Here is a 26,507-nt window from a genome sequence, read left to right as displayed (position 1 = left end):
GACGTCTACCCGCTTCCACGTATAGATGACGCAATTGATTGTCTGCACTCCGCTTCATACTTTTCTTCTATTGATTTGAGATCCGGCTACTGGCAAATCCCCATGCACGCTGCAGATAGGGAAAAAACGGCATTCATAACACCAGACGGACTTTACGAGTTTAACGTTATGCCTTTCGGATTATGTAACTGTCGTGTCCGGTCGCTGTGTTGAATGCAGCGAAAGACGCACACGGTACTTTAAGACTTCGTTTATTTAAAGCCGATGAGGGTGCGACCAGCGTCGACCGAGGCAGGAGCCGAACTGGCCGCCCGAAGAAAGGAGGGAGTGGAGAAGCGTCCACGGCAGGGAGTGGCTTCCCAGAACAGGAGGAGGGTGCGGGGGCGCACCGTGGGGGGGCATCCGGCGACAGCGTGCGACGAGGGGCAAGCGGTCGTTAGGAGGAGGATTGAGTGGTCGTTAGGAGGAGGATGCGAATGGTCGTTAGGAGGGGGCGCACACACACAAAAGCAATAAGGGGACACAACACTTCCTTCCCCCTTAGAAAGTTGCCTGGTATCGTGCAGGGGGTCGGCGCTCACGCGTGGAGGCGCGCTGGCTTTGTGCGCTCGGGGGAGAAACACTTGTAGGCTGGCTGTTGTTCGCTGTGTCTCCTAGGTCTGTCCTGGGCGAAGTCTCTTCTTCCGGGAAGAGGTGCCAGGCTATGTGGGAAAATGGTGCACGTGTTCTCTCCGCTGGCGGACAGCTCTCAGACGGCGTCGTAAATCTACGCAGCTGGTTGAGATGTCGGCGTGCTACTGTGCCATGTATGTTGACGAGCCAAGAGCGCAGGCCTATGCGTCTGACAATTGTAGCTTCCTCCCAGCGTGGCTTTTTCAGAAACTGTCGGGCGAGGACGCGCTGCCCCTCATTAAGCGTGCCGCAGCGCGGAATTGCTTTTTCTTCCCGGAACGTCTCTGCCTTTGGCTCGGGGAGGATGGCTGTGAGCTGGGTTCGCATTTCACGCTCGAACATCATTTTCGAGGGGGTCTCGCCTGTTGTGCTCTGAACCGTCGTGTGCTGCTTGAAGAGAAAGCGCGCAAGGCGGCGCTGCAGCGAGCCTGTCTGATCTCTTTCAAGGGCGCGTTTTAGCTCGGCTACGTAGCGCTCGGCTTGTCCGTTTGTCGCTGGGTGGTAGGGGGCCGATGTAACTGATGAGATCCCGTTGTCGCGATAAAACTTGAGGATCTCCGCAGACACAAACGGTGTTCCGTTGTCCGACACTACCTTGCGCGGCAGGCCGAACGTTGCAAATAGTGATCGGAGGTTGTCAATGACTGCTGCCGAAGTCGTCTGTCCCATTTGCCTTATCTCAAGCCACTTTGTGTAGGCATCTACGACCACAAGGAAAGTGCAGCCCTCAATTGGTCCTGCAAAATCAATGTGCAGTGTGTGCCATGGTGTGTCTGGCTTTTCCCATTCTGGGACAGGAGCTTTCGGCGGGGCGCTCCGGCTGCTCTGGCAAGGCTTGCATTCTCGCACCACTGTTTCGATGTCGTTGTCAATGCCAGGCCACCACATGTAGCTTCTGGCACACTTTTTCATTGCAACGATGCCCCGATGTCCGGCGTGGATGAGAGACATAGCTTGTGCGCGTAGTTCTCTCGGCATCACAACTCGGGACCCAAATATGATGCAGCCGCGATGGGTGCTCAACTCTGTAGCTCGCCTGCGGTAAGCGTCGAAGTTGTCCCCTTTGAGTTTATGCACGTTGCCTTGTTGAACAGCTGTGTAAACTAGCCGGAGAGCTGCGCACTTCTGCGTAGATGCTGCAACTGTGCCTGCTGTAAGCGGAGGTTCTGGCAGTGCTTCGAACATCAGAACGTCTCCTGGTGGAAATGGTTCGTCAACAGTTGCGTCTAGTGGCAGACGGCTTAGCGCATCGGCGTTTTGATGTTTACTCCCATTGCGGTAGACCAGAGCGTAGTCGTACGCTGAGAGTTTGATGGAATGCTGCGTCGGCTCGATGACACCTTGCTGCTCCAGTTTGTCCAACTCTTTTTCAACTGAATCTCGGAGAGCAAACGGCACCGGCCTGGCCTTCAGAAATTTGGGTTGCGCGTTGTCCAACAACTCCAGTGTGACCGGGGGCCCTTCGTTTCCTGGAATCTCTTCCGAGAATACTCTTTCGTATTTCTCTTGCAGTTGCTCAACCATGTTCTGGCTCGGCGTCTGGTGTATGCCGCATATCATCACGCCTAGTGGAGAAAACCAGTTTCTCCCTAGAAGGCTTGATCCTGTGCCCTTCACAACAAGCAGAGGTAGCGTATGGGTCTGGCCGTTGTAGTTAACCTGCACGTTGGCAGAGCCCAATAGTGGCAGATTCTGTCCTGACCACGTTCGCAGGTGCGTGTCGTCTTGTTGCAGGGCGGGTGCGTCAGATGGCCATGAAGTTCGGAACGTGTCCTCACTGATCAGAGTACAGGCTGCGCCGGAGTCCACCTCGAACTTAATCAGCTGGTGATGTACGCTTACTTCTGTAAAAATCTTCGGTCGCGTGCCGAGATTCATGGTGTTCAGGTCGTACAACACAGATGGTGTTGCTGATGTTGTTCCATGGAGATCAGATAGCGGCGTATTCTCTGAGGCGTTGACGCTGTGATTAGGCTGGGAAGGTGACTTTATCTTGGCAAGTCTCCGTTTCGTAATGCATGCTCTTTCGATATGCCCTCGCTTGTGGCAAAAATTACACGTGGCTGACTGGAATCGACATCCCTGGGGGTTGTGTTGGTCGTCACACCGCCAGCAGCGTTGTGCCTTTTTGACCGATTTTACAACAACAGAAGGCTTGCGCACCTGGTTGCTTGTCTGGTGTACCGGCTCGGTGTTCCGGCGAATCCCTCTCTGCTGGTGACCGGCGCTCTCCGCTCGAACGGCGATGTCGTAAGCTTTGCTGAATGTGAGGTCCTTCTCAGCGAACAGGCGCTGCTGCAGTGACTCGTCACTCAGTCCGCACACAAATCTGTCGCGTAACATCACGTCCAAGGGAAGCATGGTGGTGTTAGCAGAAGAAGCTGCGTCTCCCTCCTGCCCGGTAGCTGTTGTCGACAGCGTTCCAAAATTGCAGTCGGCAGCGAGCTTCTTGAGCGCGGCTACGTAGGCGCTCACAGTTTCTCCTCCCAGTTGATCTCGTCGTTGGAAGCGAGCCCGGCTGTAGACCTCGGATGGCCTTGGGTCGTAGTGCTTTTGCAGCGCTTTTACGATGTCGTCGTAAGAAACTGGCGCTGGTGTGCTTGGCTGAATAAGGGCGCAGACAGTATCGTAGGTCTGCTCCCCGCACAGCGTCAGCAGGTTGGCCCTCTTCAAGGCTGGGTCTGTGAAGTTGTTAGCTTCAAAGTAGAACTGAAGGCGTCCAACCCACGATGACCACGATGAGCCGTTGAATTCTGGTATCTGATTGGGAAACCCTCGCGTAGCCATGGCTTGTCAATAGCGTTGCGTAGCGCGGGTCGAATCCACTTTCTCGTCGCCACTGTCGTGTCCGGTCGCTGTGTTGAATGCAGCGAAAGACGCACACGGTACTTTAAGACTTCGTTTATTTAAAGCCGATGAGGGTGCGACCAGCGTCGACCGAGGCAGGAGCCGAACTGGCCGCCCGAAGAAAGGAGGGAGTGGAGAAGCGTCCACGGCAGGGAGTGGCTTCCCAGAACAGGAGGAGGGTGCGGGGGCGCACCGTGGGGGGGCATCCGGCGACAGCGTGCGACGAGGGGCAAGCGGTCGTTAGGAGGAGGATTGAGTGGTCGTTAGGAGGAGGATGCGAATGGTCGTTAGGAGGGGGCGCACACACACAAAAGCAATAAGGGGACACAACAGTAACGCACCTGCAACATTCGAGCGGTTCATGGATACAATCCTGCGTGGCCTTAAAGGGGTAGAGACATCAAATTCCAAGGTTGTACAAAAGACTGCCATACGTTTCCTTTGTATGTGAGGACCATAAGAGCGAAATATTAAATTTAAGGGAGGTCTAGAACATATTTTAATTTCATTTTAAAGTTTGTGAAAATGCTCACTCTTGAAGTCTGAGCCATCGCTAGTGCATCAATGTGACGTAGGAACAGAGAAGAAAACACAAGCAAGTATTGCCTACGTCATTGCACAGTTTTCTGACGTACGGGACCAAGTTTTGCGGTTTCGCGGCCTAGCAACCTTGGTTACGAGTGCTCACGAGTCTTTTTTTTCTGCACGCTCGCGAGTGCGATGGTGCTTTACGCCCGGCGTTTCCGCAGGCGATGTCGTTGCCAAAACATCCACTTTTGCAGAGGCATATTGCCCGTGCTCTAATGTAGGAAGCATTCTCTAGTATCATGGATGTTATGTATTTTCTTGTGCGAACGTGAAGTACGCCGAGCATGCCGGCCGGCCAGCCTGGATCCCGTCCGCCGGCGTCATAAAAAGGAGCTAAAGTGTTTTCTTGACGTAAATATATAAACCCTGGGATAAGAAATGTGAAAAATGTGTCATTTTTGAGGATCGCTGACGAATACTGAGCTGCTGGCAAAGGTAACGACTGTGATACGAGCAAACTTTTTGCCACAACCGCCTCGCAGCTGCCGCTGGCCCGACGTTGCGGTCCGGCTCGCCTGGCGCCCGCGCGCTTCGCTGCTGAAGACGTCGTGGAGATTTACCATACTATTATTTTATTGTGAGATGATGCTGTTGACAGTAAAGCGATGTGTAGAGTAGGCCTTTTATTATAGCGCAGGCGACTTCCGAAGCGCCGGCCGCTGCGACTTCGATGCGGAAGAGGCTATAGGCCTAGCGACGACCACGGCAACCAGGCAGCAGAAGAGTTCGTCGCCCGGAGCGCCCGCGAGCGATGCCGTTGCCGAAAGCTCGAAACATAAGCAGGGGCGGTATTACGGAACTGTCAAATCAAAAACTTGTCAAAAACGCGTCAAAAACTCGTCAAAAAGCCCCGCCGTAGCCGCGCTCCTATTGGTCGGCCGTGGCCGGCGGCCATGTTGCTTTCTTGCGTCATGGGTTGCTGTCGTTTACGTCACGGACATGACAGAAGTGGTGACGTTGCACACCTAATTATGCAGGCGCATTTTGGCGATTTTTTTTGACGGCTTCGAGGCGGTCAAAATTGGACCGTTCCGTTTTTGACAGAAAATGGCGGCGGCAGCAGCGGCGTCGTATGTGGCTGAGGCGGCTGCGGCGACGCGAGCAACGGCGAAGGAGGGCGCACGAAGACGCGTTTGACTTGCCGGACGAGCTGTTCCGGCGTCTTTTTCGACTGGAGAGGCAGACTGCGGTGTGGCTATGCGACGAACTCGCCGATGAATTTGGAGGTTTGCGTGCGAATGCGCTGTCGGTGCAGCGGCGGGTGCTGTGTGCACAGCGGTTATTTGCGACCGGCGGCTTTCATGCAAGCTTCGGCAGCCGACGTCACCTCTGTGCCACAGCTACATACAAATAAAACATGCTTATGCTGGCAAAGAACTTTATTTTCACCTGCAAATCGCACTTCGTGGCCGTCTTCTGTTTACCGGTCGAGGAAAAAGAAACGACCACACATCACATACAACGCTTCACGCTTTGACACTTTTGTCATCGATCGTAAGAGCCGAACAACACAGACCTTAACAAGTTGGCTTCGTCGATTTTTCCGCACTTAGAACAACCGCACAGTACCTTGATTTTCGTCGCCACGTAAGAAAACATTATCAAGGCGTGGAACAGCTGTTCACGTGCAAAGCGGCTTGTTGACGTTTTACCGCCGTCTGCGCACCCCCGCGGCAGCAAAAGTTACCCACCAGGAAATTTAATAGCCTAACTTCTTGCGCTTCTTGCTTTTCTTAATATTTTTTAGCTTTAAACATCATTTTTTGGCAAAATAAAATAATAATTATTTTTATTGCTGCGCATTTCTTTACTCTTTTAGCAAAAATTTAGCAGACGGTCCCTCGTCGTGCAGGCAAACGCTTCCGGGGCGCCGCTCTGCTGTAATTGGCTGATTCCTCGTTGCGTCAATTTTGCGTCAGGCGTCGACGTCACATCGTTTCGTCATTTTGACGTCACTGTCAATAACTTTTGACAGATTTTTGACAAAGTTCCGTAATACGGGCCCAGGCATGCTTTGTCGCTGCTCGAGCAGTCTTTCTGGGGGACTGCTGTACGGCGGCGAAGTGCGACACCGGTTGCGGGCGGAGCTTGGGTAGAGCGGCGCAGCGATGCTCACCGCTCCGTGTCCCTGCTTGCAGTGGGGCGGCAGTTCGCAAGCGACGATCAGTGCGGCGCGTCGGCCTAGTGGCCATATGGCTTGATGAATGTTGCTGCGCGTGCATTATTTGTCTAAATAATGATTGCACTTCGCGCTCTGAGCTCGCTACTTGTTTTTGGTCGGCGAATGTTTTCGCTCGGCCACCGATATGCCGTTGGCCAACGGGTCTCGTTTTGGTCGGCGGCGTTGTCACACTAGGACGACGCTTGGTCGTTGGGGCGTCGTCGTCGTCGTCGGTGCAGCGTGACTGGCTAGTCGGGGAACGACCATGTTGGCCGACGCGACCGTCGGCGTCGCTGTCGCGTCGACCTCGGGGTCCCGTCGGCCTGTGTGAACGCGCCTGAACTGCGCGCTGGTCCCAGGCTGCCCTAATCGTCGCTAGGCCTAGGTGGTCTCGCTTCCGCAGTTGACGGCGCTTTGGAAGTCGACTGTGCTATAATAAAAGGCCTACTCTTCACATCGCTTTAGTGCAAACTCGTCCCATAATAGAAGATAAGTTCGATTTCCACGACGCCTTCATCAACGGAGCTAGCAGACGAGCAGCGCGCACGAAGAAGCAGCGTCGAGCTGTCGGGATGGGACAACGTCGGCGTGAGGTCGGCGCTGTTGTCGGCAGAGTGTGACACACGGGTCGGCCGACGGCTGCTATCTCGGCGACGCGACGGCGATGCGCTCGTCAGGCGACGACCGGTGCTCGGTCGGCGTCTGCGCAGTGTGACAGACGCGCCGACGGCACGAAAATCGCTGCCGCCGACCATCGCCAGACTGAAATCGGCCGATCGTCGGCGTAGTGTGAACGCGCCTTTACCATTTGACGTTGCCTACACGCTTGGTGTTCGCTGGCACAATCTGAGCTGCGTCGGGCCTGACGCCTGCCTCCTCTTCGAAATCGCTGGCCAGCGGATCAAAAATGAAGTGGTTGTCGGGGTTCGAACCGCGGCGTCTTCTTCCTCGTCTGCGTCATCCCGCGATTCCTCATAATCGGTGTCTTCGCCGAAATAAAACTCTTCTTTCCGACTCGGAGCTGTTCGACTTGCCCTCCGCCCGGCTCTCCGTGTTTACGCGCACCACGTGCGTGTCAAGCAGACGACATGCCTACACGACGTCACGGCTTTCCGGACCCACGTGACAACGCATTGTCTGGTTTTTGACGTCATGAAAGAGCCTGGCAAAACCTGGCAACTACGAACCGAAACCGAAACTGCTGGGTACAAATAATACGATTATTAATTATATAATGCGAGTTCATGCTTCTAAGACGGTGTTGCATGCTCACTGAATCGCTACGCATTATTTTCAACCCAGAGATACAACACAAAAATTTGGTGTCTCTACCCCTTTAAGTGGCAAATTTGTTTATGTTATTTGGACGACGTTGTAATTTTTGGCAAAACGTTTAGTGAGCACAACAGCCGCCTGGATATTGTGCTTGATTGCATGGAACGAGCTGGCCTTATCCTCAATTCCAAGAAATGTCATTTTGGGAACCGTGAAACAATTGTTCTTGGTCATTTAGTTGATAAAGAAGGTGTTCGACCAGATCCAAAGAAAATTGAAGCTGTCAAAAGTTTTACGGTGCCTCAATCAGTGAAAGAGCTGCAGAGTTTTTTAGGGCTCTGCTCGTACTTTCGACGTTTTATAGCTAGGTTTGCGGACATCGCTTACCCACTGACGTGTTTGCTGCATAAAGATGCACCGTTCAATTGGACCAGCGAATGTAACGCAGCTTTCCGACATCTGAAATTTATTTTGACCTCGGGCCCCATCCTACGCCACTTCTGCCCATCTGCACCAATTGAAGTGCATCCTGATGCAAGTGGTATCGGTATCGGCGCTGTACTTATACAACGCCATGGTCACGATCAGCACGTGGTAGCATATGCCAGCCGGTCATTGAGTAAGAGCGAAAGAAATTACACGGTTACTGAGCAAGAATGTCTCGCCGTTGTTTTCGCTGTACAACGCTTCCGCTCCTATCTGTACGGGAATGCTTTCACCGTCGTCACCGACCACCACTCGCTTTGCTGGCTAGTGAGTCTTCGTGACCCCTGTGGCCGGCTTGCTCGATGGGCTTTGCGCCTACAAGAATTTAATTTCACTGTGGTGCATAAAAGCGGCCGTAAACACTCAGATGCCGATTGTCTTTCCCGTTTGCCGCTTCAAACGACTGATGACGACGCAGACAACTTTGATGAATACTTGGCGTCACTTTCACAAGCCTTCCCCGATCTTCAAGTTTTCCGAACTGAGCAACGCAAGGACCAAACATTAACCTCTTTGTTTGATGCCGCTCAAGATTCTGTAAAGAATACTTTTTGCATTCGCGACGGTTTGCTTTATAAGAAGAATTTTGCTTCTGGAGGAGCACGCATGCTTCTTGTCGTACCCGAAAACCTACGCATCACAGTTCTTGAAATGATGCACGACGACGCCACGTCTGGGCACTTGGGAGTGACACGCACACTCCACCGCACACAGCAACGATTTTACTGGCCTAACATGCGTTCAACCATCCAGCACTATGTAGCCAGCTGTGTGCAATGCCAGCGCTTTAAGCTGCCGACTTCAAGTCCACCTGGCAAACTGCGGCCAATCACACCTCCAACAGCCCCGTTTGAGCAAGTTGGCATTGACCTCCTTGGACCTTTCCCGCGGTCCTCGAAAGGAAATCGATGGATTCTTGTGTGCGTAGACCACTTAACCCGTTATTGTGAGACAGCCGCGATACCAGCTGCTACTGCGTCTGAAGTATCTAACTTCTTACTTCGTTTCGTCATTCTTCGGCATGGCCCTCCTGCAGTTCTCATTAGCGACCGTGGACGCCAATTTACAGCGGACGTTGTTGAAGAACTTCTCCGCCTCAGCAGCTGCAGTTTTCGCCACTCCACGCCATATCATCCCCAAACGAACGGTGTGGTAGAACGCACTAATCGGACGCTCACCACCATGCTTGCTATGTACGTCGCTGCAGATCATAAGGACTGGGATGGCGTCCTCCCGTTCATTACTCATGCATACAACACAGCGCAACATGAGACAACTGGCTACAGCCCCTTTTACCTGTTCTATGCCCGGTCGCCTCGGTGTGGCTTTGACACCATTCTACCATTTTTCATCCACGACGCACCTTCTCTTGCGACCACACTCTGCAGAGCTGAAGAAGCTCGCCAGCTTAGCCGCGTTCGAATTTTATCTTCGCAAGAGCGTTCCAAGAACCGCTACGACGTCCAACACCAAGAAGTTTCTTATGTTCCTGGTGACATTGTGTGGTTGTGGACCCCTCTACGCAAGCGTGGTCTGTGTCAGAAACTGCTATCCCACTACACTGGACCGTTTGTTGTGTTGGAGTGCATTAGTGACGTTAATTACGTTATATCGCGACTAACTGCTAGTGGTCGACGGTCACGCCAGTCTCAGGTGGTGCATGTAGCCCGCCTCAAGCGATTCTATCCCAGACGGTCTATTTAACTCGCCCGACGGGCTTCGTCTGCGAGGAGGGAAATGTCACGTGCTTGCACAGAGCCTCGACGGAAGAAGCAGAAGATGGAGGACCAGCAGAGAGAAAGGAAGAAAAAGAGCTGAGGGACGCTGGTAGGCTTCCTGCTTCCATCCTGCTCCGACCGATCCCCTCTGTGAATAACGCCCCGTGCGTGCTAAGCACGTAACAATATTACAACATATTATCAAAATTGTCATCGCCTTTACCCTAGCCCATGTAAAGGCCTGAAGAAGGCGGATGAGCGGCTCCTTCTCCGCCTTCTCACCAATACATTGCTGTGCCCGGCAGCGCTAAAACATTTTGACCCTTCCTTTAACCGCAGCTGCCCAGACTGTAGTGCAGTGTCTTCTGACACTTATCACATGGTGTGGGCCTACACCTCCAACCCCGCTATTCCCCCCATCCCCAACCCAACCAGGGAGAACTGGGACGCGACCCTGCTCGGCTGCCACGACTTACAGGCCCAACAAGCCTTAGTCGGGCGCGCCCGGGCGGCTGCAACCGCCACTGGGGTCCCATACTAGGGACCTTCACCTAGTTTTTGTAAGGATCGGTCCCTTACGGGCTGATCCAAACATACCTCCTGTTCATTCGTAATAAATGTTTTCACCACCACCACTACCTTGCAGCCAGGGCCCAAAGCTTCTGTCAGAGGCTTTTCAAAAAGGAAGAGTGAAATAGTTCTTGTTGCCTTTTCTTTTGATTCACTATGAATTATGTGAAACTTTGCAAAAGGTTCTTTCATCTTGGAGGAAACTTGAGAGGTTACATCGGTCTTCCTCTTTTTTAGCATGGCGATCGTTCTGTGAAGAAAGGGGAGCCATAATACCTGCGTTTTGTGTGATCGCGGTGCCAGCCACCCACCACGGAACCCATCAAGGGGACGGGACATAGAAACCGAAAAATCCCTGCCACCGTCCGCTCTACTTCGCCATTATGAACCCATATGAAGTAACTCAGGATATTTACTCACAGAGGGTTAACCCTCGCCGCTTGCAAAAAGAAAAGTGAATAAAAGAGGAGAAGACTGGAAAGTGGTGCGAACGATGATAGGAAAGTGAAATATGGAGGAGAGGACAGGAAAAGGCGACTGCCGATTTCCCCCGGTCGGGTCATGCCGGAGGTGCCGTCTATAGGAAGCTGGGGCCATAGTGGAGTGTTACCTTCGCCTAGGGGCTTGAAAGTTCTAAGCGCTCAGCATCAGCTCAACCACCACGATTCCCTTTTCCCCGGACACGCCTGAGCCACGCACGGCAAAGTGGGGTTGCGCTCGACCATGGTGACGAACTGCTCACTATCACCCTCCTGCGAGGATGACCATGCGGATGCTCAGGAACCAGTGGTGTCGCAAATCACAAACTTCTGCATGTAGCAGACGGCCCCACGGGGCCTCAACAATTTCCTCTAGGGATTGCTGTACTGCTGACTCAGTCTAGTCAGAGCATGTGAGCGTGACCACTAGAAAATTTCAAGTGACCAAGACCAAGAAAATTTTAAGTGAAGATTTTCTGGCAAAAATCGCTTGTGAGAAACAACCGGCAGCCACTTTCCTTTACATTCTCTGTTTAGAGGAAAAAAGAAAGGTTGGCTTTGTAACGTTCAAAAGAACTCAAGAGGTTGATAACAACACCGCAGCGCCTCTCTCTCTTGTGTGCGTGTTGTTGTGCGCTTGAATTCGTTTCAAAATAAAAAATGGAATTTTATTGCTGACTTTATGGAGAACTATAGTAGCTGTGCAATCGTTATAAATATCTTCCAATATTTTCACATAGCACTCTTCTACAACCTGATTCCGCAATGCCTGCATGACAGCTGAGGTTTCCACTGAGTCAAATGCTTTCTCGTAATCAATAAAGGCTATATATAGGGGTTGGTTATATTCTGCACATTTCTCTATCACCTGATTGATAGTGTGAATGTGATCTATTGTCGAGTATCCTTTACGAAAGCCTGCCTGATCATTTGGTTGACTAAAGTCCAAGGTTGTCCTGACTCTATTAACGATTACCTTAGTAAATACCTTGTAGGCAACGGACAATAAGCTGATTGGTCTGTAATTCTTCATGTCCTTGACGTCTCCTTTCTTATGAATTAAGATAATGTTAGCGTTCTTCCAAGCTTCTGGTACTCTCGAGGTCACAAGGCATTGCGTATACAGGGTGGCTAGTTTTTGTAGCACAATCTCTCCTCCGTCCTTCAACAAATCTGCTGTTACCTGATCCTCACCAGCTGCTTTCCCTCTTTGCATTGCTCCTAAGGCTTTCTTTACTTCCTCCTTCGTTATTGGCAGGATGTCACATTGCTGTGCTCGACTGCCTCCCTCAGTAACTTGATTAGATTCGCTACTGTATAGATTTTTGTAGAAATCTTCGGCTAATTCAACTATCTTATCCATATTGCTGATGACATTGCCCTGTTTGTCTTTGAGCGCATACATCTGGTTTTTACCTATGCCCAGTTTTCTCCTCACTGATTTCAGGCTACCTCCGTTCCTTTGAGCATGCTCGATTTTCTCCATGTTAAACTTTCTTATGTCGGCTACCTAGCGCTTATTTATTAGCTTCGATAGCTCTGCTAGTTCTATCCTGTCTGTGGAGTTAGACGTCCTCATGCTTTGACGTTTCTTAATCAGATCTTTAGTCTCCTGAGATAGCTTGCTGGTATCCTGTCGAACAATCCTACCACCTACTTCTGCGGCGCACTCTGTAACGATAGCTGTAAGAGTATCATTCATTCTTTCAACACTAGGGTCTTCTTCTTCAGTTAAAGCGGAAAATCTGTTTTGCAGCGACATTCTGAGTTCCTCTACCTTCCCTCTTAATGCTAACTCGTTAAGGCGGTAGGTGACTATGGCAAGGCGGTAGGTGACTATGGCATAGGTTCTAGGAACAGTAGGGGAGAGTTATTAGTAGAGTTCGCAGATAGAAATAATTTACGGATTGTGGATACCTTCTTCAGCAAACGAGCAAACAGGAAGTGGACGTGGAAGAGCCCCAATGGTGAGACTAAAAATGAAATAGACTTCATACTGTGTGCACACCCTGGCATCGTAGAGGATGTGGAGGTCCTCGGTAAGGTCCGTTGTAGCGACCACAGAATGGTAAGGTCTCGTAATAGCTTAGATTTGAAGAGGGAACGGAGGAAACTAGTGAAGAGAAAGGCTATCAACGAGTTGGCGTGCAGAATACAATGGGCTATATCTGCAGCGGAGCCTGAAGGGACAGCAGCTGCTTCTGCGTATCTGGTAAGGTGCTCCGTGGCGGTGATAACCCAACAATTGCGCGGGGGTGTTAACGGCAGAAGTCCGTCAATCCCTATTCCGACTGCAAACGGGGTGAATTGTCAATTTGACCGTTTACGGTTTTGGCAGGGAACACAGGAGGCGACGTATTTTGCAACGCTGGTCGAAAGGCGCGGCCAGAAGTAGCGCCTTTTATGGCGATCGTTTTTCTTCTGGGAACCAAGTGAACAGGGTGGGATCATTGTGGAATTCTTGCAACAAGTGACGGCGGAGGCAGCGGGGAAGGACAGGAACCAAGTGGCCAAAAGGGTTGTAGTTGTGTAATGGTGAAATTGGTGACTGGCGGCACCAGTGAGCCGGTCGATCAGCGTGCGGCAGTAAGTATCGGACTCCTGAGCAGATACAAGATATCTGGGCATGGTTGGAGAGACGAAATCAACGGAGGCTGTTTTCACTGCATGAGACGGCGCGTCGTCAGGATGGCCTGGTGACGGCTGTGGGGATACACATGAATCCCCTGCCCCATTTTAACGGCCGCGTGTAATTATCACGCGATGCTATGCGGGCGCCGTTCGGGAGGTTTCGCGAGGGAGGGCACTCTCGCCACCCCCGCTTCCTTTCGCTCCCCGCCGCGACGCCGCCGCGGAGACTTTCCCTCTTTCCCCTCTTAGAAAGGAGAGACCTCCTCTTCACGGCCCGGGAAGAGACGCGTTTCTCCCGAGGCTCGCTTGTCTTCTGGCGGGAGCCGTGCACACGCACGGATCAGAGATCTGCCACGGAGACCGCTGCCCTTATCGCCCGGCCACCGCGTGTGACTCGACCGCCGCGGGCCGTGAGCGAGGAACCACGTGAAGTGAGCGGAACCTTCTTCCCCCACATTTTTGCCTGCGTTCTTTCCTTTGTGGTTTTAACCCCCGTACGCGAGCGGAACACTCTCCCTCGTTACGGCGGTTGTATTGTTGCTGCTGCACTGTATTCCTTGGGAGCAATAAACGCTCCTCCGAGTAGCATACTCGTGTTTGTCCCCTCTGGCCCGCACCCGCCGTGGTTGCGACTCACCGCACCGCGGGTTGGGGGTCACAGCTCTGACTGCTAGGGCTGGCACGCTGGTGCTAGAAAGCGACAACTGCTTCTAGCCCTTTGAGCGTTACTACAAGAATAACCCCCATACGGTGGAGGCGACGTGGGTTAGGGTGGTGGTGAAGTGAGTGGACAACAAGGAAGAGCGTCGGTGTCCTGATGTTGTTTCCAAGATTTGTATGTGACTGTAAAATCGAGTTTATCGAGGCGGAGAATTCAGCGCCCGAGCTGTCCAAAGAGGTTCTTTAAGGAGGACACACAGAACAGAGCATGGTGGTTTGTTACGACAGCGACGGGGTGGCCGTATAGATAGGGGCGAAACTTTTGAATGGGCCAGACTACGGCGAGGCACTCCTGTTCGGTTATGGTGCATTTGCACTGGGCTGGAGTTAGTGTACGACTCGCGTAGGCAACGACTTTTTCGGTCGAAGAAGCTTGTCACTTCAAAACAGAGCGCCAAGGTCGTGCCCGCTGCCGCCGGTGTGAAAAATTGTTGAAGTAGATTTATCAAAGTGGCAGAGGACAGGATCGGACTTTAGCGCTTGTTTAAGTTTTCCAAACGGTGCTTCGCAGTCGGTAGAGCAGACGAAAGTTGCTCCGGCAGTCAGAAGCATGTTTAGAGGCGACGCGATAGACGCGAAGTTGCGGATGAATGGACGAAAGTAAAATGCCGGTCGAAGAAACTACGAAGCTCGTTGGCACTGGACGGACGTGAGAAATAGAGAGCAGCCGCAAATGTATCGGGGTCAGGTCGTATTCAAAACTTGTTGACGTCGTGGCCATACACTTTAATGGATATGGAGGCCAAGGGACATTTTTGAGCACTAGTCTCGATGCCAGCCACTGCAAGCGCGGTTCAGACTTCATCTAGGCGTTTAAGGATGTCTCTTAAGATCGAAGAAAAGATGATGCCATCCAGGCAACAAAGGCAAGTTTTCTATTTGAAGACCCGGTGTCACCCCCACTTCGCGCACTTTTACGTGGGAAGCTCCCACATACCCTTAGAGCGTGTGGGGGTAGCGGTCTCGGACTCGAAGGAGATGCCCTCGACTCAACGTGGCAAACTCAGCGGAGACCAGCTACCAAGTGACAAGAGGTTTTTGGGCGTTCGGTGCCCAGCTTTCGCTGGTCGCAAGCCAGAGAATGGGTCGGAGCCAAAGGTTCACAAACAAAAAAAAAGTTTATACAGCAAAGAGACGATACAGAGGATACACAATCACTAGTACAGACACATACAAAGTGATTAACAGAACAATGCAACTCGTGCAAAGTTAAACTCGAGAGAGAATACAATTCAAAGGAAATATTACACCTAAAGTGCACTAAAACAGGAGAGAGAAGTAAACAAGCAAAACACAATTTGTTCACCGGGCACTGCGGCAGTCCGACGACCAGAGTTCCATGACGATGCCGTCCCGCAGACTGGCGAACGTTGCCTCGTTGGTCCGATGCTGGCCGAGTGGTGTTTTCCGGGAGTCGAACGGACGCGCTTCGATGAAGCTTAAACGGCGGTCCGGACTGACTGATAGCGGTCAACGTCCTCTTTTATAGGCTCGCTCTCACGTCTGTTTGTTCTACGCGCCAAAGTAGGCGCGCACATACGCTTAGCATCTCCCGTGCTGTCTCCCTTCCTTTCTCTCGCCGGCCGCGCGTCCCCATTGGTCATAGTCAGGAGTCGTTTCGCGAAGGTTCCAGCGTGTTCTAGCGTGGCGCCGTCGTGGCGGCGTCGCCGACGTCGGAGTGCAGAAGAGGGGGACATGTCTTAGCGCACGCAAGGCTTCCCCCTGTTCCCCCGGTCAGCCGGAGAAGCGACTCGGATGTTCTAGAGAGATCGGCGTGGATGACTCATCCCCTCGGCACACGCCGTGGCGGTGGAGAGAGAGGCACGCGCTCGGCGGGGCTTTCCCTCTCTCCCGTTGGGCTCGCGCCGGCGAGACGCCGTGCGCGCGGCGGTTTTTCTTTGTTTGTTTCTAAAATGCGCTGAATTTTGTGACACTGCCCCTTCCTTTAAGAATATTGTGTAACAATATTCACAAACCACAAAATTCGCGCGCACATGCATGCGCTCACACAGTCAACGGCGAATGCCAAAGTACACACATCAATACCTTGATGCTTTCACATACATAAAACAGTGCAATAGACAGGTTGCACTTCAAAGCACGCCTCAGTTTGGCGGTTCAATTCACGCACACATGCATGCGCTCACAAACACACTGTGAAAATACATACACCAATACAATGATGTTTCCACATACGTAACTCAATGCAATGTTCACAATGTACATAAAAACACACCGCGATTGGGCAGTACATTAACACAACATTGCAAACAGGAAGCACACAAGTATGAGGCCATACTTTCTCCTATACTTCCAAGTTTGGTCTACACAGTTAACGGCGAACAGACTGGCCCTGTTCAAAAATTCGGGAGCACTCCTGGCTCTCTTTCCTAAGCGATTCTTTCGCTCTGTCAATGTCTGCCTCTTGGCTTTCTGCCCTGGGAAATTCTTTCATCTCCCAAGCATACAAAAAGTTTTCGGGGCGGCATGCACATGCGAACAAGACAATCGACATGTTCCAAGGCACTTGCATCGGAACGCAGAGACTCACAATAAGGACCGGTGTGAACACTCTCCTGGTATCCTTCCCGAATTCGACGGTGCGGCAAGCAAACAGCCGAAGCAATGTGCCGATCAGCACGAGAATCATTTCCAGAGTGTGTATTGCGCTGAGTTTGGCAGAAACTCCTGACACATTGTTTTCGCGTGTCCTTCTCTGGTTTTTCGTTCCTTCCTTCGGCGTTCGTGCTCCGCTGCGGCCACTCACTGGCTTATCCTCTAGCTTCTCACAGCTGTTTCCTTTGTTTCCGCATGTTTCTTGCGAAGAAGGCTTCTCTTGCGCGGAACGTTCCTTTGCTACATTTTGCCGTTCTTCCTTCTTCGGTGATTCTTTCATTTCTTCCTTTCTTGCGCTAGCTCGCTCGCGCTTCCTTCGCCGCCTTTTTCCCTGTCGATCGCTGCGACGCTCTGGCGTGCAGGATTCCGATTTTTCGCCCTCGCGGCGACCGCCTGGGTCCTTGGGAAATTTTGCCCCGTTGATGTTACGCAATATGAGGTCGTATATGGGGTGTTCCATGCAAAGTGCAGTAAGTTTTCCGCTGTAGTACGGAGTCTGCACCTGCACTCTAGCTTCTGGTAAGCGCTTAAAGGATCCGTCTACTAGCCGCACAAGGCTTTTCGTTCCGGTGAGATCCTTATCTCGCACCAAGCCTCGCTTTATGATGACCGCGCTGCTTCCTGTGTCTCGCAGCACTGAAATTCTTCGCGGCCCTACTTTCCCTTCCGAGACAGGCATCCTGTGCATACCGGCTTCGGGTCGCGCGTTCACTACCGCGTTCACAACGGGCACCTTCTTGCCGTTTTTCAGCTCGACAAAGCCGTTTTCGTCTTCTTCCTCCAGGTGATCACCTGAGGAGGCTCGCACGCACGATACCTGGGAAACGGACTTGCCCGGGTTGGAACAAGCCGCGGCTTTGTGCCCCTTCTGGCCGCACTTAAAACAAGCTGCAAGGTTACTGTTCGTGGCGCTGTTGCGGCAGTTAGATGCGTAGTGGCCGGTCTTGTTGCACAGGTAGCACTTCGGTGGAGGCTTTGGGCTGGATCGAGTATCGCGGCTGTCGGATTTCTGAGCGCTTTCTGAATTTGCATTCTTAATTTTGGTCAGATTCGTTCCCCCTTGGGCTTCAAGAAATTGGTCGGCAAGTTCTAGCATTTCGGAGAGGGTCTTGGCCCTTCTCTCCTTGAGGTATAGCGCCAAGTTCGGGTGACAACTGCTCAGGAATTGTTCCTTGATCAGCAGCTCGCGGAGTGCACTATATTCCTGTGCGATTTCCGACAGTTCCGTCCACCGATCAAAATAGTGGTTTAATCGCGCCACATATTGGGTTGCCGTTTCTCCGTCTGTGGGCTTTCCTGTCCGGAATTTGTCCCGAAATCCCTCGGTGGTGAGTCGGAATCTTTTAAGCAAAGCGGCTTTCACCTTGCTATAACTTGCTGCGTCTTCAGGAGACAGTCGCCCGAATACACCTAGTGCTTCGCCACTCAGACACGTGCTTAGAACGGTGGCGCGCTCACTGTCTGACCAATTCTGGCTCACTGCGATCCCTTCGAATCGCTTAAGGAATGCGTCGAGATCGTCCCTTCTTTCATCAAATTTTGGAAGCAACCTGCTGGCATCTATACGCAAGCTGCTACCTTCCTCTCTAGTGCTCTGATCTACAGCTGACTGATTCGCACCACGTTGCAGTTCCAGTTTCGCGGCAAGCAGCTTCATTTCGCGTTCAAATTCTCTTTCTTTTTCTTTCTCCGCTTCTTCTCGAGCCTTCTGCCTTTCCTTTTCAATTCTCTCTCTCTCTTTTTCGGCTTCTTCCCGAGCCCTCTCTCTTTCTTTTTCGACTTCTTCCCGAGCCCTCTCTCTTTCTTTCTCGGCCTTCTCTCTTTCCTGGTCCACCCATTTACGCAGTTCGGCTCCGGTCATCCCCATCTGGGTGCCCACCTCTACAAGCTCCTTTAAATTCATAGTTGGAGGCCGAACTCTACATCAAGGCAACTAATACCTCTCCACGGTGAACATCACTAACCGCTTCGGAGCGGCACCCTACAATATCGCTCTGCTGCTACCACTCGTTTACGACCTCTTCGTAAACTCCTTCCGACTCTTTTCTCCGTTCTCTGTGCTTGCAAACACCAAACGTCCTGCCGCGGACGCCAGATTATATTGTCACCCAGACTTCGCGCACTTTTACGTGGGAAGCTCCCACATACCCTTAGAGCGTGTGGGGGTAGCGGTCTCGGACTCGAAGGAGATGCCCTCGACTCAGCGTGGCAAACTCAGCGGAGACCAGCTACCAAGTGACAAGAGGTTTTTGGGCGTTCGGTGCCCAGCTTTCGCTGGTCGCAAGCCAGAGAATGGGTCGGAGCCAAAGGTTCACAAACAAAACAAAGTTTATACAGCAAAGAGACGATACAGAGGATACACAATCACTAGTACAGACACATACAAAGTGATTAACAGAACAATGCAACTCGTGCAAAGTTAAACTCGAGAGAGAATACAATTCAAAGGAAATATTACACCTAAAGTGCACTAAAACAGGAGAGAGAAGTAAACAAGCAAAACACAATTTGTTCACCGGGCACTGCGGCAGTCCGACGACCAGAGTTCCATGACGATGCCGTCCCGCAGACTGGCGAACGTTGCCTCGTTGGTCCGATGCTGGCCGAGTGGTGTTTTCCCGGGAGTCGAACGGGCGCGCTTCGATGAAGCTTAAACGGCGGTCCGGACTGACTGATAGCGGTCAACGTCCTCTTTTATAGGCTCGCTCTCACGTCTGTTTTTTCTACGCGCCAAAGTAGGCGCGCACATACGCTTAGCATCTCCCGTGCTGTCTCCCTTCCTTTCTCTCGCCGGCCGCGCGTCCCCATTGGTCAGAGTCAGGAGTCGTTTCGCGAAGGTTCCAGCGTGTTCTAGCGTGGCGCCGTCGTGGCGGCGTCGCCGACGTCGGAGTGCAGAAGAGGGGGACATGTCTTAGCGCACGCAAGGCTTCCCCCTCTTCCCCCGGTCAGCCGGAGAAGCGACTCGGATGTTCTAGAGAGATCGGCGTGGATGACTCATCCCCTCGGCACACGCCGTGGCGGTGGAGAGAGAGGCACGCGCTCGGCGGGGCTTTCCCTCTCTCCCGTTGGGCTCGCGCCGGCGAGACGCCGTGCGCGCGGCGGTTTTTCTTTGTTTGTTTCTAAAATGCGCTGAATTTTGTGACACCCGGAGAACTGTATCAATCATGCGCTCGAACGTAGTGGGAGCGTTACACAACCCAAAAAACCTAACGTTGAATTCGTATAACCCATCTGGGGTGTTAAAGTCTCTCTTTTTTGTTGTAACCTTCATGCATACGGATATGCCAGTAACCGGATTGCAGGTCGGAGCTGGAGAAATATTCCTCTCCTTGTAAGCAGTCGAAGACGGCGTCAATGCTAGGAAGTGGGTATACATCCCTGCGAGTTATGTTGGCCAGAGCACGATAATAAACGCAGGAACGTACCGAACAATCACTCTTCGGCAATAACACGACTGGTGAGGACCACGGACTGGACGCAGGATGTGTGATGTGAAGATTCTGCATCGAGTTCAGGTCGTATTCTATCAATACTGACGACGTGGCCAACAATTTTAATGAGTTTTTAGGCAAAGCGCCATTTTTAGCACTAATCTGAAGGTCAGCCCCTGCAATCGTGGTTAAAACTTATCTAGGCATTTAAGGTGGTCTTTAAAGGTCAATGGAAACATGACGATATCATACAGGTAACAAAGGCAAGTTGTCCGTTTGAAGCCCAGGAGAACTCTATCAATAATGCACTGGAACGTAGCGGGAGCTTTGCACAACCCAAAAGGAATAACGTTGAATTCGTATAACCAATCTGGGGTGCTAAAGGTAGTCCTCTCTTTGTCGTCTTCGTGAATGGGGATTTGCCAGTAACCCGACAACAGATCGAGGCTGGAGAAAAACTCGGGTCCTTGTAAGCAGTCAAGGGCGTCGTCAATACGAGAAAGTGGGTATACATCCTTGTGAGTTATCTTGTTCAGAGCACGATAATCGACGCGCAAACGTGCCGAACCATCTCTCATTCATGGTAGCGGAAAGTGTCTCACTAAAGGAAGCAGATGAGGAGCCTTTACAACACCACCGCCGGCCCAGCCTGCTTGGGCGGTCAGCTCCCTCCAGTGCGACCCTCCGGTTTTCGCGGGCCTTCGTGGCGACGACGTTGAAAACTGGTTGCAGCAATATGACGGAGTGAAAATTTGCAACCACTGGGACGCTTCCATGAAGCTTATTAATGTCTCATTTTATATGTTTTATGCGGCCAAGACTTGACTTCTCAGCCATAAAGGTTCTATTCCTGACTGGTCCCACTTCACATCGCAGATTCGACAGATCTTTGGGACCGTCAGCGCTGGCCCTTAAGTCTACAAAAAAAAAAAAAAAAACTGGACACTCGCGTTCAGCTTCTAGGCGAGTCTTACACATTCTACATTGAGGACATGCTTGCTATGTGCCATCGTGTGAACAAAGCCATGCCTGTCGCCGACCCCGTTCGCGATGTCCTGAAAGGCACCGGCTCATTCGCCTTCAGTGCACTTGCTGACCAGAACCCCTCATTGATTCTGGATATTTATTTATTTATTTATTTATTATTTTTCAAAGGTCCAGGAGCTTATTACATGAGCACATTTTTTTTGTAAATACATCATAGCCCCAATAATTGCACTTTCTACCTTTTTCTGCATTGCACCATCGTACACTGTATAATTCATTAAACACTCTCCTAATCTTGTAATTGTCCTTGCTTATTTCTTCATTTCCTACCAGATCCTCCGATGTCTGATGCGTTGCGCTTGTATTCTAGTTTTGTTGCCAATGCCATGATTTAGGGGTCGTGGACCCCGTCAAGCCCAGTTAGAGGCTTTTTGTTCACGGTCCTCAGCATCTGTAATGTTGATGTTGGAATAAAAATGATGATGATGAAGTGTGGTGAAAAATTACATTATTTTGGACACAGATGAACTTCGACGGCGGATTCGAAAAGAACTGGATTGTGATGGTCGCCACCTCGGATGGAAGGTCATTCCAGTCGTTGGCTGTTCTAAGGAAGAAAGGCTGCTGATATGTTACAGTGCGAGGTTGCTCGGGGTAGGCGGCGTTAGTTTGGGAGGTACGGGATATCCGATGAGCGAGTGTGATACGGTGGGCATCGCAGTTTAAGTTGTGATAAACCTATGATACAAGGAAAGACGGGCAATACTGCGACGGTAGGCTAGCCTGGGAAGATTAAGCTGGGAAACGCTAGTGTGATAAGAGTAGTCGGAACAAACGAATCTGACACCACGGTTCTGGACAGATTCAAGCATAGTGATAAGGTTAGCATAGAAAAGATCATACGCTTCACATGCAAACTCATGTTTTGGACGTATAAAAGTTAAGTAAGCAACAAGTTTTATGGAACGGGGAGCAAATGATATATTACGCCATAAGTACCCGAGAACTTCATTCTGAATTAGTAACATGATGAATGTGATGGGACCAGGCTAAATCTTTACTTAAGTTGATGCCAAGCTACTTGTAGGAGTCAGTTGATATGATAAGAAAAGTTCTGTGTAAGTATTATCCTGGTTGTTGCGCCGGCGATGGAAAGAAAGAAGGGACGTTTTAGTACCATATAGTGTCATGAGCCAAGTGCGGCACCAATCTTCGATACGAACAAGGTCTTATTGAAGGATGTTGATGTCAGTCTGATTATAAATTGGGTGGTAAATAACACAATCGTAAGCAAATAGTCGAACATTAGACCTGATGTTAGAGGGTAAATCACTTATGTATATAAAAAATAGAAGTCCTAAAACGGTACCCTGGGGAACGCCAGAGAAGACAGAAGAGAGGGATGACCAGTGTGAATTAGCGTGGACGAACTGATAGCGGACAGTTAGGAAAGGTGTAATCAAATCCAGAACCGAGGGGTGCAGATTTAGGCGAGAGAGTTCATGTGTTAGGCGCATGCGGGCGACTTTATGAAATGTTTTTTTTTAAATCTAGGATATGGAATACGTGAGAACGTTACGATCGAGGCATGCATGTATATCATGAAGAATTAGAACAAGTTGGGAGTCACAGAGGCGACCTTTACGGAAGCCGTGTTGGTTAGGGTGAGTTATTCAATGGGAACAACTGGGAAGTGTGTGAATATATTGTGTTGCTTCATAATCATGTGCTCCATGATTTTACAACAAACACTTGTCAATTAAATTGGCCCATAGTTAAGTGGTGAAGATTCGGTACCTTTCTTGAAGACCGGAATGACCTTCCCGATCCGCCAGTCACGTGGTAATGAGCACGACGAAAGCTCGTGCTGTAATATTAAAGATAAGATGACACTACAAAGGCCTTTAGTGTTTTCGAGAACCTTAGCGTTTATGCCTTCAACACCTACGGAAGAATAATTCTTTACTGTGTCTAAGTTTTTAGCAATGCCGCAAGATTCGAAGATAATGTTTTCCATAAGCGGATGGAGAAAGTATGGGGCTTCAGGGGGATTTTCAAGAGGTTCATGTGTGAATACGAAGGAAAATGTGCGGTTTAGGATATTGGCAGCGTCTGATTCGGGAATGGAAACTCCAGAATTATCAGTCAGTGAAATTACAATAAAAGTAGAGGGGCTTATTGTTTTCCAGAAGCGATTGGGATTATCATGCAGCATGTTAGTCAAGGTGCTAGGGAAGAAGATAGTCTTATTTCGGGCTACATCGGTGTCATATTTAGTAGCGGCAGTGTGATATCTATTCCAGGCCTGGGCCGTGCTTATAGCTTTAGCTGTACGAAGTAATCGCTTCCTTTTGTTGTCTAGTCTTTTAAGTGTTTTGTCATACCATGGGGAACTAGGGCAGTCTGTTATGATGATGGTCGGAATATATATGCTGATTAGGTGTTGCATTTCGGAGTTGAGGAGTAACCAGTTAGCTTCGAGAGAGTGGTCCAAAAACGACATGTAAACATGTCAGACAAAGCAGTGAGGTCGGGTTTGAAACCTATATAATTATCTTTGTCATAAGGAGTAAACATTTTCTTTATCCTTTTGCTATTTTTTAAGTGGCAAGAAAATGTAGCATGAGTGCCCAAGTGACCGCTAAGGCCGTCTAGATAAGTGATCGGTGAGAAGCTATCAAGTTGTGACGTCATCACAAGGCCCAGAAAGTTAACAGAATGGTCAGTCACTCGTGTGGGACTGTCCACTAACTGACCCAGCCCGAAAGTAAGACAGCTGTATAAAAATCGCTGGCAGGGTTAGATTTCGAAAGTGTGGAAGCATGATCAGATCATATAATAGATGGCAAGTAGAAGTCGCCAAAAAGTAAAATTGGGATGTTGGAATAGGGGATTGCTCTTCTGCTCAAGGCATCGTGAAATGAATTAAATGAAGATTCATAGTTTGTGGGACGATAACAGTAACAAAAAGAAGTGGATAGGATGCATCACAGCGAAGCCATATCATTTTTAAAGGGGTAGCAGTGTGCACACGTGAGCAATGTAATAAGCGATCAGTAGCAATAAGAACTCCTCCACCTCACATGTCAGTACGGCCCTTTCGAAATATATCAAAATTAGGAAGAGAGAGCAATATCTCCATGTGAATAATTGCTGGGGCTAGCCAAGTTTCTGTTAATAAAACTATATTAGCGGAGCATGATTCAACCAGGTTACAAAATGAGTCGTGTTTTGGGTTTACACTACAAAGGTTTCTGACCAAGAAAGATTACTGGAAGCGAGGAGACTGCTTTTACTGCGCGATTGTGTAGAGATAATTGCTACGGCTTGACTCAATTACGTTGTTAGTGGCAGGGTCGAATACGTATGACTTATTTCCGGATATCAGCCTGTCATATCGCACTTTAAAGGTGAGCTTATTACGTTTACCATGTTTATACAGGCGTTTGCGCGAAAGACGAATGTTGGGGCAATAATCTTCGGAGGCGCTGTAGCCAGTATCTTTAAATTTACTGCTTAATGATAGCACACGCTGTTTGTCTTTAAAGTCAGCCAGTTCAACTATAATAGGTCGTTTTTTTCTGAAGAATAAGCGCCAAGACGATGGGCGCGCTGGATGCCAGGAGGTTCGATGGATACATCAAGGTGCTGGCTGCAGTGCTGGAGAATTATTTTTTCGGTACCCTGACATAATTCATTACTCGAATCTTCCACATCAAACATTAGATTATTTCTTCGTGCTCGGTTTTCAGTGTTGTCCAGGCGATCGTGCACCACTTGCCAGCGGCTTGACGACCGACGGTCGGCCCGGGTTCAAGACACATGGGATTCCGGCCCCTCTACTGATGCAGACTGGCGCACGCTAATTCGCTCTATAATTTGCGAAGAACTCCGTGGTGCCGTTCCTACTTCTGTTGACAGTTTCCCAATTCCTCCTCCTGCCTCAAGTTTGCGTGACGTGATCAAGAATGAGCCGGCCTCCTTCACGCGCCCCATTAACCTCGTGGGGCCCGGTCGGCCGGTGGAAGGATCGGGGCCTAGAGGAAACATGCCGGAGGAGGAAGGACGGTGGATAGTTGTGAGCGACTTCAGTCAATGTGTTCCACTGGGGCAGGTGAGCCAACCAGACGACGACCGGAACGAGGCTCCAGGGGGCTAGGGAGAGGCAAAGGGGGACCAAGAGCCACCTCCACCACGTGTAACGCCCGGAGCACGATTGGTAACGCCCGGAGCAGGCTTTATTGCCACCAGCAGGAATGGCGCATGCCGCCAAGACGATGATGGGAGATGATGATGAATATAGACTAATGAAGATGAAGTTCGCAAACAATGCTTACAATATGAAAAGTTACGATTCTCAGCAGCACGTTGCATGTACTTCCTTAAATAAAGGAGAAAAAAACGCTGAGCTTCCATTTGGAACAACTAGCAGGCTGGACAATGTTGCACTTCTGAGCGAAATATCCCACGATCTTAAATACCTTAGTTTCAGCAGTGTTTTTAAATTAATGTGGTTCGATCGAAATTGGCCATTATTTCTTTCGGGAGCACGAATAGGTGCCTCAAACCTAAAGAAGGAAGAGCTTCCCACCACATTACCTTCTGGCACATGCAATTTCAAGAGAGGGAGCCTTCCTGGCGTTCGTACTAATATCCCGGATCATGAGCTTTCGGGAGTGAAATGACGAGGCAATTATGTACCTGTTGGGAAGAAAGGTCTGTTGATGTGGCGCCAGCAAGCATGCCTTCGTAAGGCCCGAAGCAGAGTCTCTTGGGCAGCGGCTTCGTCGCATAGACACCGTACCCAGTGCCCCTGAATGTTGTGCGGCGAATGACGAGGCCGTCCGGCAAGCTCTTCTTTGCCTTCTGCTCGTCTCCGGGAGGAACCTGAGAACAAATATGATGGCTGACTACCTCTACTGGACCTGCTGCACCCTCTTCATTGAGCGTAACCTGTTTCGGTCATGAAGCACAAAACTGGCTCCCTCTAGAATAGAAACCACAGACGATGGGAGAGATTTTTAAATGGCAAAGGGGCTCATATATTATTGCAACGGAATACTTTCGCATTTGGATTCAGACTATAAGGTAGTTAATCCCCAGGGAGTGCATGCGAAAGAATACGTTGTACTGCAACTTGCAGACGCATGTGAGAACTATGTCGTGCTTAACCTGATCAGACACGTAATATGCCCTGCTATTGTTAAACGACTGAAAATTTGCCTTTATATTGAGAGCCCTTCTTTCACGCGAGGAAAACATCAATGGGTCAAAATCTTTAGGAATTCACGCATGCTGTACAGTTCCATGCGCACGGAATTCCTGC

General features: G+C 50.4%; 2 protein-coding genes across 2 annotated transcripts in view; both read right to left on the bottom strand.

Moving 5' to 3' along the window:
* LOC149325898 (uncharacterized) overlaps positions 1-18,666 on the bottom strand; it is a 44,769-nt gene extending 26,103 nt beyond the window's left edge. Inside the window, exon 1 of the mRNA XM_089563368.1 lies at positions 17,142-18,666. Within this exon, the coding sequence (XP_089419494.1) occupies positions 17,142-18,666 (1,525 nt within the window). The remainder of the gene's footprint in view (positions 1-17,141) is intronic.
* Positions 1-26,507, bottom strand: part of LOC149325895 (histone-lysine N-methyltransferase PRDM9-like) — a 176,711-nt gene that overhangs the window by 61,205 nt on the left and 88,999 nt on the right. Inside the window, exon 8 of the mRNA XM_089562818.1 lies at positions 25,883-26,068. Within this exon, the coding sequence (XP_089418944.1) occupies positions 25,883-26,068 (186 nt within the window). The remainder of the gene's footprint in view (positions 1-25,882; positions 26,069-26,507) is intronic.

The sequence above is a fragment of the Amblyomma mixtum genome, chromosome 10 (assembly GCF_055824585.1).
Source record: "Amblyomma mixtum isolate Tamu chromosome 10, ASM5582458v1, whole genome shotgun sequence".
Taxonomy (NCBI): domain Eukaryota; kingdom Metazoa; phylum Arthropoda; class Arachnida; order Ixodida; family Ixodidae; genus Amblyomma; species Amblyomma mixtum.
This window is presented reverse-complemented; position numbering and strand designations above follow the sequence as displayed.